At 41.7% G+C, this 14749-nt stretch overlaps 2 protein-coding genes across 3 annotated transcripts; one reads left to right on the top strand and one right to left on the bottom strand.

Annotated features, from left to right (window-relative positions):
• The first annotated feature begins 1323 nt into the window (after positions 1–1323).
• LOC120054103 (DENN domain-containing protein 11-like) lies at positions 1324–9329 on the top strand. Of its 2 annotated transcripts, XM_039001490.1 has the most exons (9): positions 1324–1862; positions 4120–4219; positions 4523–4681; positions 5320–5476; positions 5888–6026; positions 6181–6312; positions 6410–6560; positions 6657–6725; positions 6836–9329. In XM_039001490.1, the coding sequence occupies exons 1-9, from the start codon at positions 1505–1507 to the stop codon at positions 7029–7031; spliced, it is 1461 nt and encodes a 486-aa protein (XP_038857418.1). In that variant the 5' UTR covers positions 1324–1504; the 3' UTR covers positions 7032–9329. The 2 variants fall into 2 exon arrangements, with proteins under 2 accessions (XP_038857418.1, XP_038857419.1); XM_039001491.1 differs by lacking the exon at positions 6181–6312.
• Positions 9330–10504: 1175 nt separating this feature from the next.
• On the bottom strand, positions 10505–14541 carry LOC120054102 (acylglycerol kinase, mitochondrial-like). Its single transcript, XM_039001488.1, has 14 exons — positions 14292–14541; positions 14015–14054; positions 13829–13908; positions 13599–13674; positions 13368–13493; positions 13157–13251; positions 12931–13000; positions 12719–12798; positions 12513–12570; positions 12273–12420; positions 11896–11993; positions 11736–11806; positions 11538–11622; positions 10505–11332 (listed from the first exon to the last, which is right to left on the bottom strand). Exons 1-14 carry the CDS (start codon positions 14399–14401, stop codon positions 11198–11200), a joined length of 1272 nt encoding a protein of 423 aa, XP_038857416.1. The 5' UTR covers positions 14402–14541; the 3' UTR covers positions 10505–11197.
• Positions 14542–14749: the final 208 nt, after the last annotated feature.

Raw genomic sequence — 14749 nt, 5'->3', positions numbered from 1 at the left:
TCCAAAGATCTGCAGATCCTCTGAGCTGGTGGAAGAACAAGGCCTCTGTCTACCCACGGCTTACTAAAGTCATGAGACTCTGCATAGTGGCTACATCCGTTCCCTCTGAGAGGGTCTTCTCAAAAACGGGAGAAATAATTACTGAGAGAAGAAACCGCATCAGCCCCTCGAAAGTGAGGCAGCTTGCATTTCTGAATGCAAATCTCTCCTAAAAGCAAAATATGGTCAGCATTGCTGTGTGCTGCTGGTCATAACATGGCAATAAAGAAGAGAGAGAAAAGAGGGACAAGTTTAATGTTTTAAGTGGGATGCTGCAGTTTTGCACATTGTTATTTATTTTTCTTTGATATGGTGCAATATTCTATTATTATGTTGTTCAGATTGTATTCGTTTTGAATTGTTACATTTATATGCACTTTGTTTATATACTTTAAAAAAGTTATACTTTAAATGCACATGTGTAATAGCATCCTTCTGTTTTACATTTATTTCAATTTGTGGGATGCTGCAGTTTTGCAAATTGTTATTTATTTGTCTTTGATTTGGTGCAATATTCTATTATTATGTTGTTCAGATTGTATGTGTTTTGAATGGTTAGATTTATATGCACTTTGTTTATATACATCAAAAAGTTATACTTTAAATTCAAATGTTTAATAGCATTATTTTTCATAACAAACCAATGCATTTTAAATACATTGTGGTTAAGGTAGAGTATGATTTCATTTAATAATTTAATTAGAATTGTTTTAACACCAATCATAGTCAAACTATCGCAAACTGTTTGACTTTTTTTTTAAAGTATATATTTTTTTAAAGAGCCGTTTGGGAGCCAAAACAGCCGCTCTTTTTGGTGAGCTGAGCTGAACGAACCGGCTCACTGAAAAGAGCCGGAATGCCTATCACTACCTCAGCGCACTCCTTTAGAAACGTTACCTATCCAGACTCTTTTTATCCGATTTACTGCGTCCGATAGACTGAATTTAATGTATGTAATTAATAAACACACCTGCTTTTAAATGTATAGTATGAACATCTTGATCGTACACAATTTATTTTGTGATCCTACAGCATAGAATTACATATAGTAATGTCTGTGTCTATTACAAATTTATCAAAGATTCATACGATCTTTGGAGTCATCAACAACACAACTTCGGGCCAGCCTATCATTAGATTACACATGTTACAATTGTAACATTCATGAAAAGCAAGGGAGTTATATAAACACAGTTTATCGTACATTTGTAAAATTGACCATAGGTCTATCAAATATTAATAAACCCACGTGAGCGGAAGCGTGTGATATCATCACCAAAACACTGTGCCCTGGAGCTGGAAGAATACTCGTTCTTCATCTGCGGATGTGACACGGTTACAAATAACAAGAAAATGGCAGGGGGTGGTGAAACACGTCATGGTCTGTTGAGGCAGTACTGACTATATCTAATACAAATTATTTTCTTCTTAGTTTCGCGTTGTTTACCTCCATTTAGGAAGCACTATGGTCGAGCAGTCGGATCGCGCTCCACTGCTGGACTGGGAAGAGATTTCACCAGCCGAACTGACCCAGGCGGTTCCCTCACCAGCAAAAGAACATGGATGGGAATCGAGCCCCCCAGACGGCTGTTCTCAGGGCATCACCGCGCCTGGCATAGGCTGGAGCACCAGATATGGGGGTCGAGCAACTGTAACCGCTGTTCCCAGTTTGAACGGGAGCCCTAGCCCTGACTACACTGGTCCATGGGATGTCCCCAGTCCCATCAATGCCGACCCTGGAATATCTCTGAAAGAACGAGTGGGATGGGAGGAAAAGGACCAAATAGTGTCTGTGTTTGTGGTAACCTTTGACACAAGATCCGGTGAGAAAGAGCAATAGCGGGCTATTTACATTACTGGGCACAGTGGGGTACTGACTCATGCTATGGAAGTGCGCACATGAAGTTGCAAGAAATGCCTACTGTTCTTTACTTCCCAGCTCTGCTTATCTACACTATTCAAATATGACCCAGTATGTAGATACCCAAATCAGGTGTTGTGGCAAGCATTTGTTTACCAGTGAAAAGCAGTTTGCCGAATGATTATTTTCTTCTGTCGTCATAAATTTCAACAAGCTCTATAAATTTAGATAATGAGAATATGTAATCAAAATGTGATAATTGAGTAATGCAGTAGTCTGAGCGCAGGGGGTTCCCACTTAAACAAAACGAACTCTGCCGACCCCTCGCACAGTTTGGGAACCTACATTCGTTATCATTTGATAATTCAAACCCACTTGTACAGTTTGAAATATTCTGGATATCTCAGTGGTTATAGCAATAGTGGTGGAAAAAGTTCCCAATTTTCATACTTGAGTAAAAGTAAAGATACCAGCCAGTGAAATACTACTTGAGTAAAAGTCTAAAAGTATTTGGTTTTAAATATATTTAAGTATCAAAAGTAAATGTAATCCCTTAAATATACTTAAGATTCAAAAGTAAAAGTATAAAGAATTTCAAATTCATTATATTAGCCAAACCAGACTGTGTAGTTGTCTTTTTTCCCCCGGATAGCCAGGGCACACTCCAACACTCAGACATCATTTACAGAGAGCCAGGGCACACTCCGACACTCAGACATCATTTACAGATAGTCAGGGCACACTCCAACACTCAGACATCATTTACAGATAGCCAGGGGCACACTCCAACACTCAGACATAATTTACAGATAGCCAGGGCACACTCCAACACTCAGACATAATTTACAGATAGCCAGGGGCACACTCCAACACTCAGACATAATTTACAGATAGCCAGGGCACACTCCAACACTCAGACATCATTTACAGAAAGCCAGGGCACACTCCAACACTCAGACATCATTTACAGATAGCCAGGGGCACACTCCAACACTCAGACATCATTTACAGATAGCCAGGTCACACTCCAACACTCAGACATAATTTACAGATAGCCAGGGCACACTCCAACACTCAGACATCATTTACAGAAAGCCAGGGCACACTCCAACACTCAGACATAATTTACAGATAGCCAGGGGCACACTCCAACACTCAGACATCATTTACAGAAAGCCAGGGCACACTCCAACACTCAGACATCATTTACAGATAGCCAGGGCACACTCCAACACTCAGACATCATTTACAGATAGCCAGGGGCACACTCCAACACTCAGACATCATTTACAGATAGCCAGGGCACACTCCAATACTCAGACATCATTTACAGATAGCCAGGGCACACTCCAACCCTCAGACATCATTTACAGATAGCCAGGGCACACTCCAACACTCAGACATCATTTACAGATAGCCAGGGCACACTCCAACACTCAGACATAATTTACAGATAGCCAGGGCACACTCCAAGACTCAGACATCATTTACATATAGCCAGGGGCACACTCCAACACTCAGACATAATTTACAAACTAAGCTTTTGTTTTTAGTGAGTCTGCCAGATCAGATGCAGTAGGGATTACCAGGGATTTTTCTTGATAAGTACGTGAATTGGACAAGTTTCCTGTCCTGCTTCAAAAGTACTTTTGGTTGTTAGGGCAAATGTATGGAGTAGAAAGTACATCATTTTCTTTAGGAATGTAGTGGAGTAAAAGTGAAAGTTGTCCAAAATATAAATAGTAAAGTACAGATACCCCCAAAAACTACTTAAGGAATACATTCAAGTATTTTTACTGAAGTACTTTACACCACTGTATAGCAATATATAATAATATATATACCATTTAGCAGACGCTGTTATCCAAAGTGACTTACAGTTATGCATACATACATTTTACATATGGGTGGTCCCAGGAATCAAACCCACTATCCTGGCACACAAGCACCATGCTCTACCAACTGAGCCAGACAGGACCACAAACATAACAGAAATCACTTGACAAGGATCTCTGAGAAGGGAAAGCTTTCTTGGAGTCTTGGGACACCAGTATTACTGCTTACTCTCCTCAACTTCCCTTTTCTGGTTAGCTGAAATTGAATGTAAGATAAAATGTGGACGGTCAGAGATGGAGACATAATGGATGAATCTCATTCTCTCACAGTGAAGTGTACAGTTTGGAAACTCAAGTTTATGTGTTTGTGTGTGTCAATGGCAGGTAACATGGTGGAATGGTGCTTACCCCAAGATGTGAATCTTGACGGAGTGGAATTCAAGTCAATGGCCAGCGGCTCACACAGAATCAGCAACGACTTCATGTAAAACTATTCCCCCACCTGAATGAACAGTATTACTGACAGAGGACAATCAGAGCCCTATCATTAATCTTGATGATGTTGTATCACAGGCGGCAGGTGCATCATAATTGGGGAAGTCAGGCTCATAGTAATGGCTGGAACGGCAAATATGGAATGGTAACGAACACATCAAACACATGGTTTCTGTGTGTTTGATACCATTCCGTTTACTCCATTTCAGCCATTAAAATGCTCCGTTCTCCCCTCAGCAGCCTTGTGTGTTGTGTACATTCACTACATCCATGTCTATTTTCTTTTTTGCAGATATTTCCGTAAAGGCTGCTATTTTGGGCTGGCGTGTTTTGCTAACATGCCTGTTGAGAGTGAGTTGGAGAGAGGGGCACGGATGAAGTCTGTGGGTATTCTGTCTCCTTCTTACACCCTCTTATATCACTACATGCACTTCCTGGAGAACCAGGTTAGGTAAGTACTGTTGTCTGTCTGTCCATCCTCTATCACCCTGTTTCCTCTCTTCTCTCTCTCTCTCTCTCTCTCTCTCTCTCTCTCTCTCTCTCTCTCTCTCTCTCTCTCTCTCTCTCTCTCTCATCCATCCTGTTTCACATTCCTCCCCTCATTTCATTCCTCTTCTCCTTCATCTGTATTTTCAGTCTTCTCATCTATTAAACATAAGTCCTGAGTCAGTGCCACCACCGTCACTAGAATCCATTTATATGCAGTCTTTGCATGTAATCATTGAAATGGAAGAAACCCTGAATGTCTCCCTCAGAAACGCTTGTCTTTCTGCTTGAATCTTCAGAAGCTTGTCTCATCTCATTGACTATGCATACAGAACTGACACATATCCAGCTCATGGTAGAGATATCTGCCTAGGGGGTTCAGCTTGACTTTATACAGTACACATAAACTTAGCCTATGTTGATCCAGTTCCCAGGGATGATCCCAGTTTTAATCCAATCAAACCATGCTGTTATGAGTCTTCAATAACAACCTCTTTCTCACCAGTGTTATGCTTGAGATGCCGATTGCAGTCAACATTTAGAAAGTGTCTAGTGTTAATTATAGGATATTATCTAGCCTAATCAGTGTGTCTCTCCATGCAGACACCAGCTGCAGTGCCCTGGCTCGTACTCTCCTCTGGAGGCCTTCTATGAGGATAAAAAAGCTGTGCTGCACCCAGCAGGGAACGGACTGGTCACTGCCTGTCCAACCAGCTACTGGGTCCCAGCCATCAACCGCTGCATGCACCCAGAGATGAAGGTCAGGACTGATGGCCACTTGAACTTAGATCATTGATCTTACTGTTTTTTATTTTTTTTTATTTTATTTAACTAGGCAAGTCAGTTAAGAACAAATTCTTATTTACAATGACAGCCTAGGAACAGTGGGTTAACTGCTTTGTTCAGGTGCAGGACAACAGATTTTTACCTTGTCAGCTTGGGGATTTGATCTAACAACCTTCAGTTACTAGTCCAACGCTCTAACCACTGCCGCCCCGTGTGCGGTTGTTGATTGTGGATAATTGGCAATTCAGTGATTGGTTTAGGTGCGTTTGTGCATTTTGAGATATGTCATAACTTGAGTTATGTGCATGTAAATCAGACTTCTGATGTCAAGGAGAGATTTTGTGCAGAAGTTAGCATTCTGTCCATCCCTCTCTGCCCCCTCCAGATCACCCACCCGGCCGGCTGCATGTCCCAGTTCATCTGCTTCTTTGGGGAGCAGATCCTGGTGCTGTGGAAGTTTGCCCTGCTCCGAAAACGCATCCTCATGTTTTCCCCACCGCCTGTTGGTGTTGTGTGCTACAGGGGTGAGATGGTGCAGCTGAAACACACGCACACACACTAGTACAAATCCCCACATATTTGTTTTTCAGATCTCATTACAGTTTGTGTTTACTGTCTATGTCCCTTATGCTCTTGGTCGATGTAGTTTCCCATGTTTCTCTTGTACTCCTCACATAGTGTACTGTTGTTGCTGCCTGTCCAACGTCTCTATACCTGGGATAGGTGTGTCTGTGCCTGAGCTCCGCCCCTTCTTCTACGTCAATGTGGCAGACATCGCTGCCCTGGCGACAGAGATGTCATATGTGGCCTGTTAGTGTGACCTTAAGCTCTGATTGATAAACGTAAATATGTATGAACCATGGTGTGTGTATGGTAAGGTGAATGCAACGTCTCGTTGTGTCTTAAGGCACCACCGAGAACATATTTGAGGAGAAGAAGGAGCTGTATGACGTATACGTTGATAACCAGAATGTGAAGACACACAGAGATAGCATGCAGCCACTGCTCCGGCTGAACGGGGCCGACCGGGAGAAGTATAGGAAACTGAGCGAACAAAGGTACACAGGACCCTGATAAATGGTGGCAGACATTTTCAAGAGATGATGATGATGATGACGACAATGATGATGAGGATGATGTTATGGTCTTTTCAGGCAAATGCTACATTACACTCAGGAGGTGGATGGAGACTGCACATCAAATGAGGAGGACCTCTTTATCCTGTGAGTGTGTTTACATTACAGTAACCAACGGCATCTTTTCTAGTTAACTAAGAATAGTCTGGAGTCTTCCTCAAACATTCTTACAGAATGTCCTCTGTTCTCTCCAATAGGTTTTTCATGGAGCAGAATAACCGTATCTTCCAGACTCTATCGGAGGTGGAGGCGAGTGCGGACCACACCCTGACTGCAGAGCACGTGAGAGCCATGGGACTGGACCCCCAGGCAGACCGCACATTCCTGGAAGACCTGCTGGAGGTCTATGGCATTGATGTTATGCTGGTCATCGATAACCCCTGCTGCCCCTGAGCTCTGGCTGTGGCCTGTTCTCTCTTGGTCCTCTGAAGACACTGCCTCCTTCTCTTCCTTCCCTGGCGTTCTGCCCAGTCAAAGGCCTGCAGGTCTCTCTCTCTCGATCTCTCGCCCGGCTCCGGGATATAGCTGTCTATGGCCAGTGTTCACTCAATGACAGCTCACCTAGTAAACTGGGCCGCAATGATAGATGATAGGTACTGCCTGGACTCTGCAGTGCTGTCTGGCGACAGTCTGTTCCATATTCAACAAGCACTTGTCTTGTTTGTCTGTTCGCTTGGAATCGGTTCTCTTCTGACCTGGATCTCTGCTTGGATCACCAGGCCTAGTCACTGGAGGTGGAACCATTGATCAATGTGCCTCGTTTGTACTGCTCCCAATACTATGGAGCACTGCTGACCGACAGAACCACGGATCTAGTATCCAGTGTGGAGCTGGATCATTCATTGTTCCTCCCACTTGGAATCTTCATTAAATCTCCATGGAAATAAAATTCTGCTGTGGCACCAAGCCCTTTTTTCTTAAATCTTTACAGAGGATTCTGCCTAACCATGTATGTTGTGTTACAAAATATGAATGTGATTGTCACTTTACCATGACTTTGTTTCCCCAAAATTCTGCATCAGGTCTGCTAGAATTGAGAGTAAAGATAACATGGTTTTCACTCTCTGTTTTCCTCTAAACATTTCATGCTGAAGTTGATCAATCATTTTTTTCCTGTATGAAAAAAAGGAGCAATGTGAATTTTTGCGTATTTGTCAAATTTCAATAATCAAGAAAGCTTATTCCGATGAATCTGAGTCACATAAAAATGAAAACCTCTTTTGGTCAAATAGGAATACTGTTTTTTTCATGATGTCAGCTAATCATACACATTAAATGGGAAATATGTATCATGCAGCATGTATTTATTTGAAATCATGCCCTGGTCCAAGGAGGTATTTCTTATGGAGTGATGAAAGGAATATTTGTTAAATACTGTAACATTTCAGTAGAGTCTGCACCTGTTTGTCTGACCCTGGTCTAATGCTGACACTCACATGGCAGACTCGACCCAGCAAACCAAAATTGGTTCTGTGAAAGTTCCCAGAACATTCGTTAGGTTGCGGCAAATATTTTCATAACACAAAACGGTACAGTTGTGCTGATGATTATACAATGTTTGAATAAAACATTCTCCTGATGTTGCAAGAACATTCCAGAACACATTTTGTCTGTTCTTAACCTGGAAACCTAATGAGAACATTTGGGTAATGTTCTGTGGTGGTTGTTACAGATGTTGTGCACAAAATGTTAGTGAACGTTAGAACATTCCAAGGATATTTAATTTAAAACATTTTCAAAAAATATATAAAAAATGTGGATGTTGTCATCCTAATGTTAGATAAAACCCTAACTATAACTTAATGGGAATCTTAGCTAATGGTCTAGGAATGTTCCCGGTTTGATTGGCAGTAACTTACAGGGTTTACTTGTTCCATGATCACATTGAACATGTTTTTATTTTGCAATGTGACTTCTGGATAATGTGTTGTGTATTGTCTTATCAAGTTTCTTAATTCGATGTTTAAAATTCAAAAGCCACTCGCACTCTGAGCTATCTTTTTTTGCAGGTGCATGGTAACAGTTGGATAAGATGAGAAAAAGAAGGAACCCGCACACTGCTCTTGATAGTATCACTGCTCTTTAATAAGCTTTACGTATCGGCCTCACGGCCTTCGTCAGAGCTTTTTCATTTGATGTTTAAAATGGTCAACCTGGGAGACTTAAATGCATGTGATTCTATGACACTAACTGATCATGAATGCTGCACCACACCGCAACCTCTGGACTCGTGTTTGATGACCACATGATTATGTGTAAACTTATTTGTGTGCTGATTTAATGGTCCAATGTTCTGCCAACAGAGAAAAAGTGCAGTCAGTGATCTAACAGTCTGTCTGTCTCGGAGTGAGCGGGTGTTTCTCAAGTGGAGAAGCTAGCTGTGTACTTGAGTTTTAGTTTGATTCAAATGAGATTTGTTGCAGATTGAATTAAATCCACAGGTGTGCTATGAGTGCAGATACAACTCGAGTGTTATTTTCTTGTAGGAGCTAGCCAGCTGCAAGCTGTGCCCCGTCACTGTAACAAAGACTCCTTTGTATTCTTAGTTCTCTGGTGATGTCAACCCCAAGCATGATAGTGGGATTTACCCTCCTCTCTGGGCAGACAGTCAGACCCCATCTGTTTTGGCAGAGGGTCTTCTTTAGCCCTCACACTATGGTTCCGCATTGTGTGGATAAAAATATATATGGATAGGAGCGCTGATATAGGATCAGTTTTACTTTTTAGATCATACTGAATAAGATTACATGGACAGGGGGACTTGATCCTAGATCAGCACTCCTACTCTGAGACCCTTTTTGAATACAGGCCCTGGAGATAAAGTTACTTTGTTCAAATAGTGCTGGGAGACAGACTGTTCATGAAATCAATGGCTTAAGCCATTGCTCAATGACTCATAAAATAGTGTTGATGAAGACTGCACACTGCTTCCATTGGGTTCAACTGGTCAGTAAGTGTCAGCAATAGTGGCAATGTTCATTGAGGTTTTACTAGGAACAGTTTTGTTATAAAGCCTAATTAGTGGGTCATCTTTTAGTGTTGAGGACAGGCACTCAATCAAGACCACAGGCTTATTTTAACTGGAAAGAGGCATAGGGGAAAAGTTTTTCAATTTAATGACTTCCAGCTACTGTATCAATGTGTTAATTGACACTACTGATACTAGTGCTAATATGATTAAATGTACAAGTTCTTCACACCCATGATGACTTAGCCCATTTTCTTTGCTCTGTTTGTTTTGACCTGTTCCACCTTGTGCCTTTCGGCACATCCTGGGCATGCTACCATTTGTTTTACAGGTGTATCATGTCTATGAAGTAGAGTGTACACGACACAAACGGAATTGTATCAAATGCTTTCTTTGTGGAATTTGTTCACAGACCTGTACCAGCATTGGCTAATTGGAATTTATTTGTACAGTATGTCACCGCACTGAATGTCAAAAGAAAGCATGATCTGTTGTACTTCAGCACTAATATGCAACAAGAGCGTTAACTTATATAGCCTTGATCACAGCAACTGTAACATAAACCTATACTCCCAACTACACAGCTATATCCAGAACCTGTGCTACTGTAAAACATGGAAAGAGACTTCAGTGACGAATACCCATTTAGTAACTTGATCGCATGAGCCACTCGTTTCCAAGCCAGTGACATTATACAGTACTTCCATTGTAAACACAAAACATTTGTTTTCTCGGAATCTTGTTGGATTGTATTTGTGATAGTGTTGCCAATGGAGAGTGATTCTCATGCCAATGTATCTCATCTTATCATAGAGTACTGTACAATGCCGACAGTCTTTCTGCACATCTCTAGAGACTGTTCATTCCAATTGGTATTAAAAGGCAATAGAACACAGTGGACATCATAACTGAATTATTTAATAGTGTTACACATGATGAGAATATACAGTAGTAAACTAGTCAGTTACACCAATACTCCTGCAGGGCAGACTTATACAGGCTGAGTTCAGAAATAGCAACAAAATGTTTGGTCCTTGTTACTGCATTAGTCATCGTCCATAATTATGACCATAACCATTCCAACTGAACATCTCAATTTCAGTAACAATGAAACCTCACTGTAGACGGTTCCACATTGGTCCGGCTCTGTTTTATTGCTGTTTAGTGCCAGTAAGAGCAGACATACTCCCAGGTTGAAGTAGAAGTACAATACAGGGTCATATTAGGGCATACCGTAGCAAAACATTTTACAGCGGAAAACAAGCCTTTATTGGAAAAGTGAAGATAGACCCCCCCCCCCATTTCAGTCCGTTTGGTGCCAACTGAATACGAACCAGGGGTATATTCGTTACATCGATTCTGTTGCAAAACACAGTCTGTTGCAAAACCAAACAGAAAATTGTTTGCAACAAAAACGAGTTTCTATTGGACAAATTCAGGTAGATTCCACCACGTTTCATTCTGTTTGCTTCCGTTTGGTTCTTAAATGGTTTCTGTTGCAAGATGTAATGAATACACCCCAGGTGCTGGCCCTTTGATCCTCCTCCCTATTCCTCTGTCTGCTGCATGTGTTGTCATCACATTGCTTCCCTCACTGGACCTGTGTGAGGAGCTGCTCTCTGCGCTCTGCGCTGCAGAAGAAGTGCAGTTTCCGTGGCAACAGCGTCACCTCCACTGACATGGCCTCGTACTCCTCATTGTCAATGTTGTAGAAGCCAGCGCCTTCCTGTGGCAGGGGATACGACAGTAGGGAGAGGTCAGAAGTCATGGAGAAGAAGGACCGACCGTATGTACGCACGCACACACAAACACACACAATCAAGAACACATTTTACAAGCATACATTTAATTTGTTTAAGGGTTATAATGATCTAAACTGCAAGACTGTAATGCATGTTGTCTATGACGTTTATAGGACTAAGACAGCTGACCTCGGGCAGATTGAGTTGACATGCACTGGCCTCCAGTTTCAGTGATTTTCTTGTGAATGCAGTTGCATCCTCCATTTTTTTCTCTCTGCAATGCAGAAAATGCAACAGCCTTGACACACATGCTACATGAATAACCATTTTATTTTAGTCGGGTATTACATTGATAATGTGACAAAGTATATCTCCACAACTGCTCACCCAACAGTGATGAACTCTCCCACACCGAAGGAATCTGGCTCCACACACACCAGCAGGGAGTCGTCTGTACGCTGAGGGACAAACAAGGGAACACAGTTTTAACATCCTGAGTCTGTTGTAGTAGCTGCTATAGTATAGTTTTTATTATTCTTTTACTGACCGTCTGGACAGGGTTTTTGTTCTGGGTGTGGATCGACAGCTCTAAAGTAGACAACATCCTCTCATTCCATCTCTCTGGCTCCTCCACTTTTGGAGGCTCTGCACAAACATTTTGTACTTTTTGTATTGTATATAGTTTCTTTGTGGTGTTGTTTTCATTCCAACCACACCTGAACACTTTTTTAAATGTTTTATTATTTGTTTTTATCTGCATTGTTGTCCATCACTTGTTTTCTTTGGTGCAAATAAATAATTAATAAACACAAAACCAATGCCATTCATGCTTTGTGAAACAGAAGATGCACAAGGACATTTAAAATGAGGAAGTGTAGTCTTATTTCCAGACTGACAAACACATCAACACACAGACAATGTTACCTGGAATAGGTGGGTACCAGTAATTTTTCAGTCTGTGGGCGATTCGGTACATTAGGTGGGGGCGCTGGGGCTTCTGTTCGGGCAGGTCAGGGGGGCGAAGGGTGGGTGCCAGGTAGGACACAGAGGCCTCACGAACCTGGGGCCACTCCTGGGGAGGGATGGGAAAAGACAGCATGACACAAATGCATGGAGGAACAATTGAGGTCCATGGACACGGAATGAAAACAGTCGTGCTCTCACCCGTAATGTACTAAACCAATGAGCTGCTTTTGTCTTCAAGGGGCCAAGGTACCAATATCTAAGAGAGAAAACAACAGTATAAGACATTTATTTTTAAAAGGAGAAACAACTTTTCTATTACTAAAATGTTTCCATGACTTTACATGGGACTTGGGGAAAATAAGAATATGGAAACTTGTTAATCACAAGCTATGAAGGGATCTTACTTTTTGATGGTGGCAGCCACATCTCTGAAGGCCCCCCACCGTAGACCAATCAGGGCAAACACTGGCTGGTCTTTCTCTCCCTTGATACATAAACCCAGAAACCCAATACAATGTTCTTCTCTTCCTCTCAATGCAGTTACGGTTATTAAATGGCGATTAAATGTAATAAAGATCTTAACCCCTCCCTAAACACCAGACCCTCCCGTTCTCACCTTGATCTGCAGCACATCCAGAGGTACCGTTTCTCCTTGCAAGATGGACAGTGTCGCCGACGTGATGTGTCTGAAAACAAGAGGGGATATGAATGACAAAAAGATTGCAGGATATTTTAGATAAATCAAGGAGGAGATTATGCACAGTAAACATTCTCAGTGAGAGATAGCATGTGTTTTGTTTGCGTCTGAATGAGAGTGTGACATGTTTCAGTGGGATACTTACTTCACCTGATTGTCACTGAGGATGTGCAGACTCTCACTCAGGGAATTGTGGGAACCCAGTGGGATGAATCCTATGGGGGTTTTACTGAATGACTCCTATATTAGAGAGAAACAAACCAGTACAGGGTAGTAAGAGACAGCTAAGCTGAGGTGGTATTGAGCAAAATAAAGGAGCTTGTTACAGGTTAATACAATGATAATACACAACTTACTTGATCAGCCCTCCGCAGCAGACCAGTGATAACCTCTTGTAGAGTGCCATCCCCTCCAGCCACAATCAGCATGTCTGTTTGCTCCATCAGCTCCATCAATTTCTTCGCCTGGCCCTCATAGTCTGTCTGCAAGAGAGAAGACACATATGGTATTACACTATGTAGAACTATAGACTATACAGGCTAAGAAGTGTACAGAAACAACGATTGCACAGGGAAAGAAAATTATACCTTTACTAGTGTCACCTCCACACCAGCCAGGTGTAATATAGGGGCAGCATTCTTCTCAAATAAAGTGTTGGCTTTCCTATGACCAGAGGGAAGAGCAAGAGAACAGCAAGACATATTAGTCAAACACAAATTACAGTAGAAATTGAAAATGGCTGTGGTGCAATAAGCTGGACCTCTTGCTTATTCTCTTTGCTTGACTTTAGGGAACATGACTGTTATCTCTTACTTACCCACTACAAGCTGCTGGGTTTAGGATGACAGTGGCTTTCCTCAGCTGCTCCTGTGGTGAAATCTGCTGACGTCCATATTCCTGCAATTGAGAATGGATTTTGGGGCATTAGAGTGGAATACAGTAAATGCAGGTGCATAATCCCTGAAAGCAGAAAAACGTAGCTACAGAATAAGCAATGTCTCACCCTGGCCACCATACAAGCTTCTTTTCGCAGCAGATTATCACTGTAAATAAATCAATAACAAATTATTGACGAAGAAAACAACTGATTACAATACATCCTCATGTTATTCAATGTTGTTGTATTTCAATCATAAGAACAGTTCCGTGAGACCTTGATAGCTGATTATTTCTCAATAGCTACCAATTCGTGTGCATGTGCTCAATGATATTAATGCTAGTGATGATCTGTACTTGATCTATCAACCATACCATTAATTCTGAAAGAAAACGCTACACACCAGTGTTTACCATACAGCCAGTGTCCACCGTATGACAGGGCACACGCAGCGACTGTGGACTTCTTCCAATGATTCCGCAGAGTCCCAAACACCTTCACAACCCGAGCCATTATCTTATCGTCACTATCAAATTGTCATTTATAAAAGGCTTTTAATCATCTGTGTAAGCATCACGAACACTGTCCTAAAATACATCCTACCACAGCGGTCATTTCTCCATCGCTGTCAAAACCATTTCGTGTGTTACACGTGGGTGCAGCTGTCTTAATAGTCGTATGAAACAAAAACTCTTAGTATAAGTTCCTCTTCATTTTGAGTTTCATTTTATGAAATTTGTTCTCCCGTCACATACCAACATAAACAAAAATTAGGAAATGTAGAAATTCTAATTAAGCATGGAACACAATTTATTAACTTCAGTGCTTAGTTTATTGAAGAAAAACTAAATTTCCCATACA

Source organism: Salvelinus namaycush, chromosome 9, assembly GCF_016432855.1.
Source record: "Salvelinus namaycush isolate Seneca chromosome 9, SaNama_1.0, whole genome shotgun sequence".
NCBI lineage: Eukaryota > Metazoa > Chordata > Actinopteri > Salmoniformes > Salmonidae > Salvelinus > Salvelinus namaycush.
This window is presented reverse-complemented; position numbering and strand designations above follow the sequence as displayed.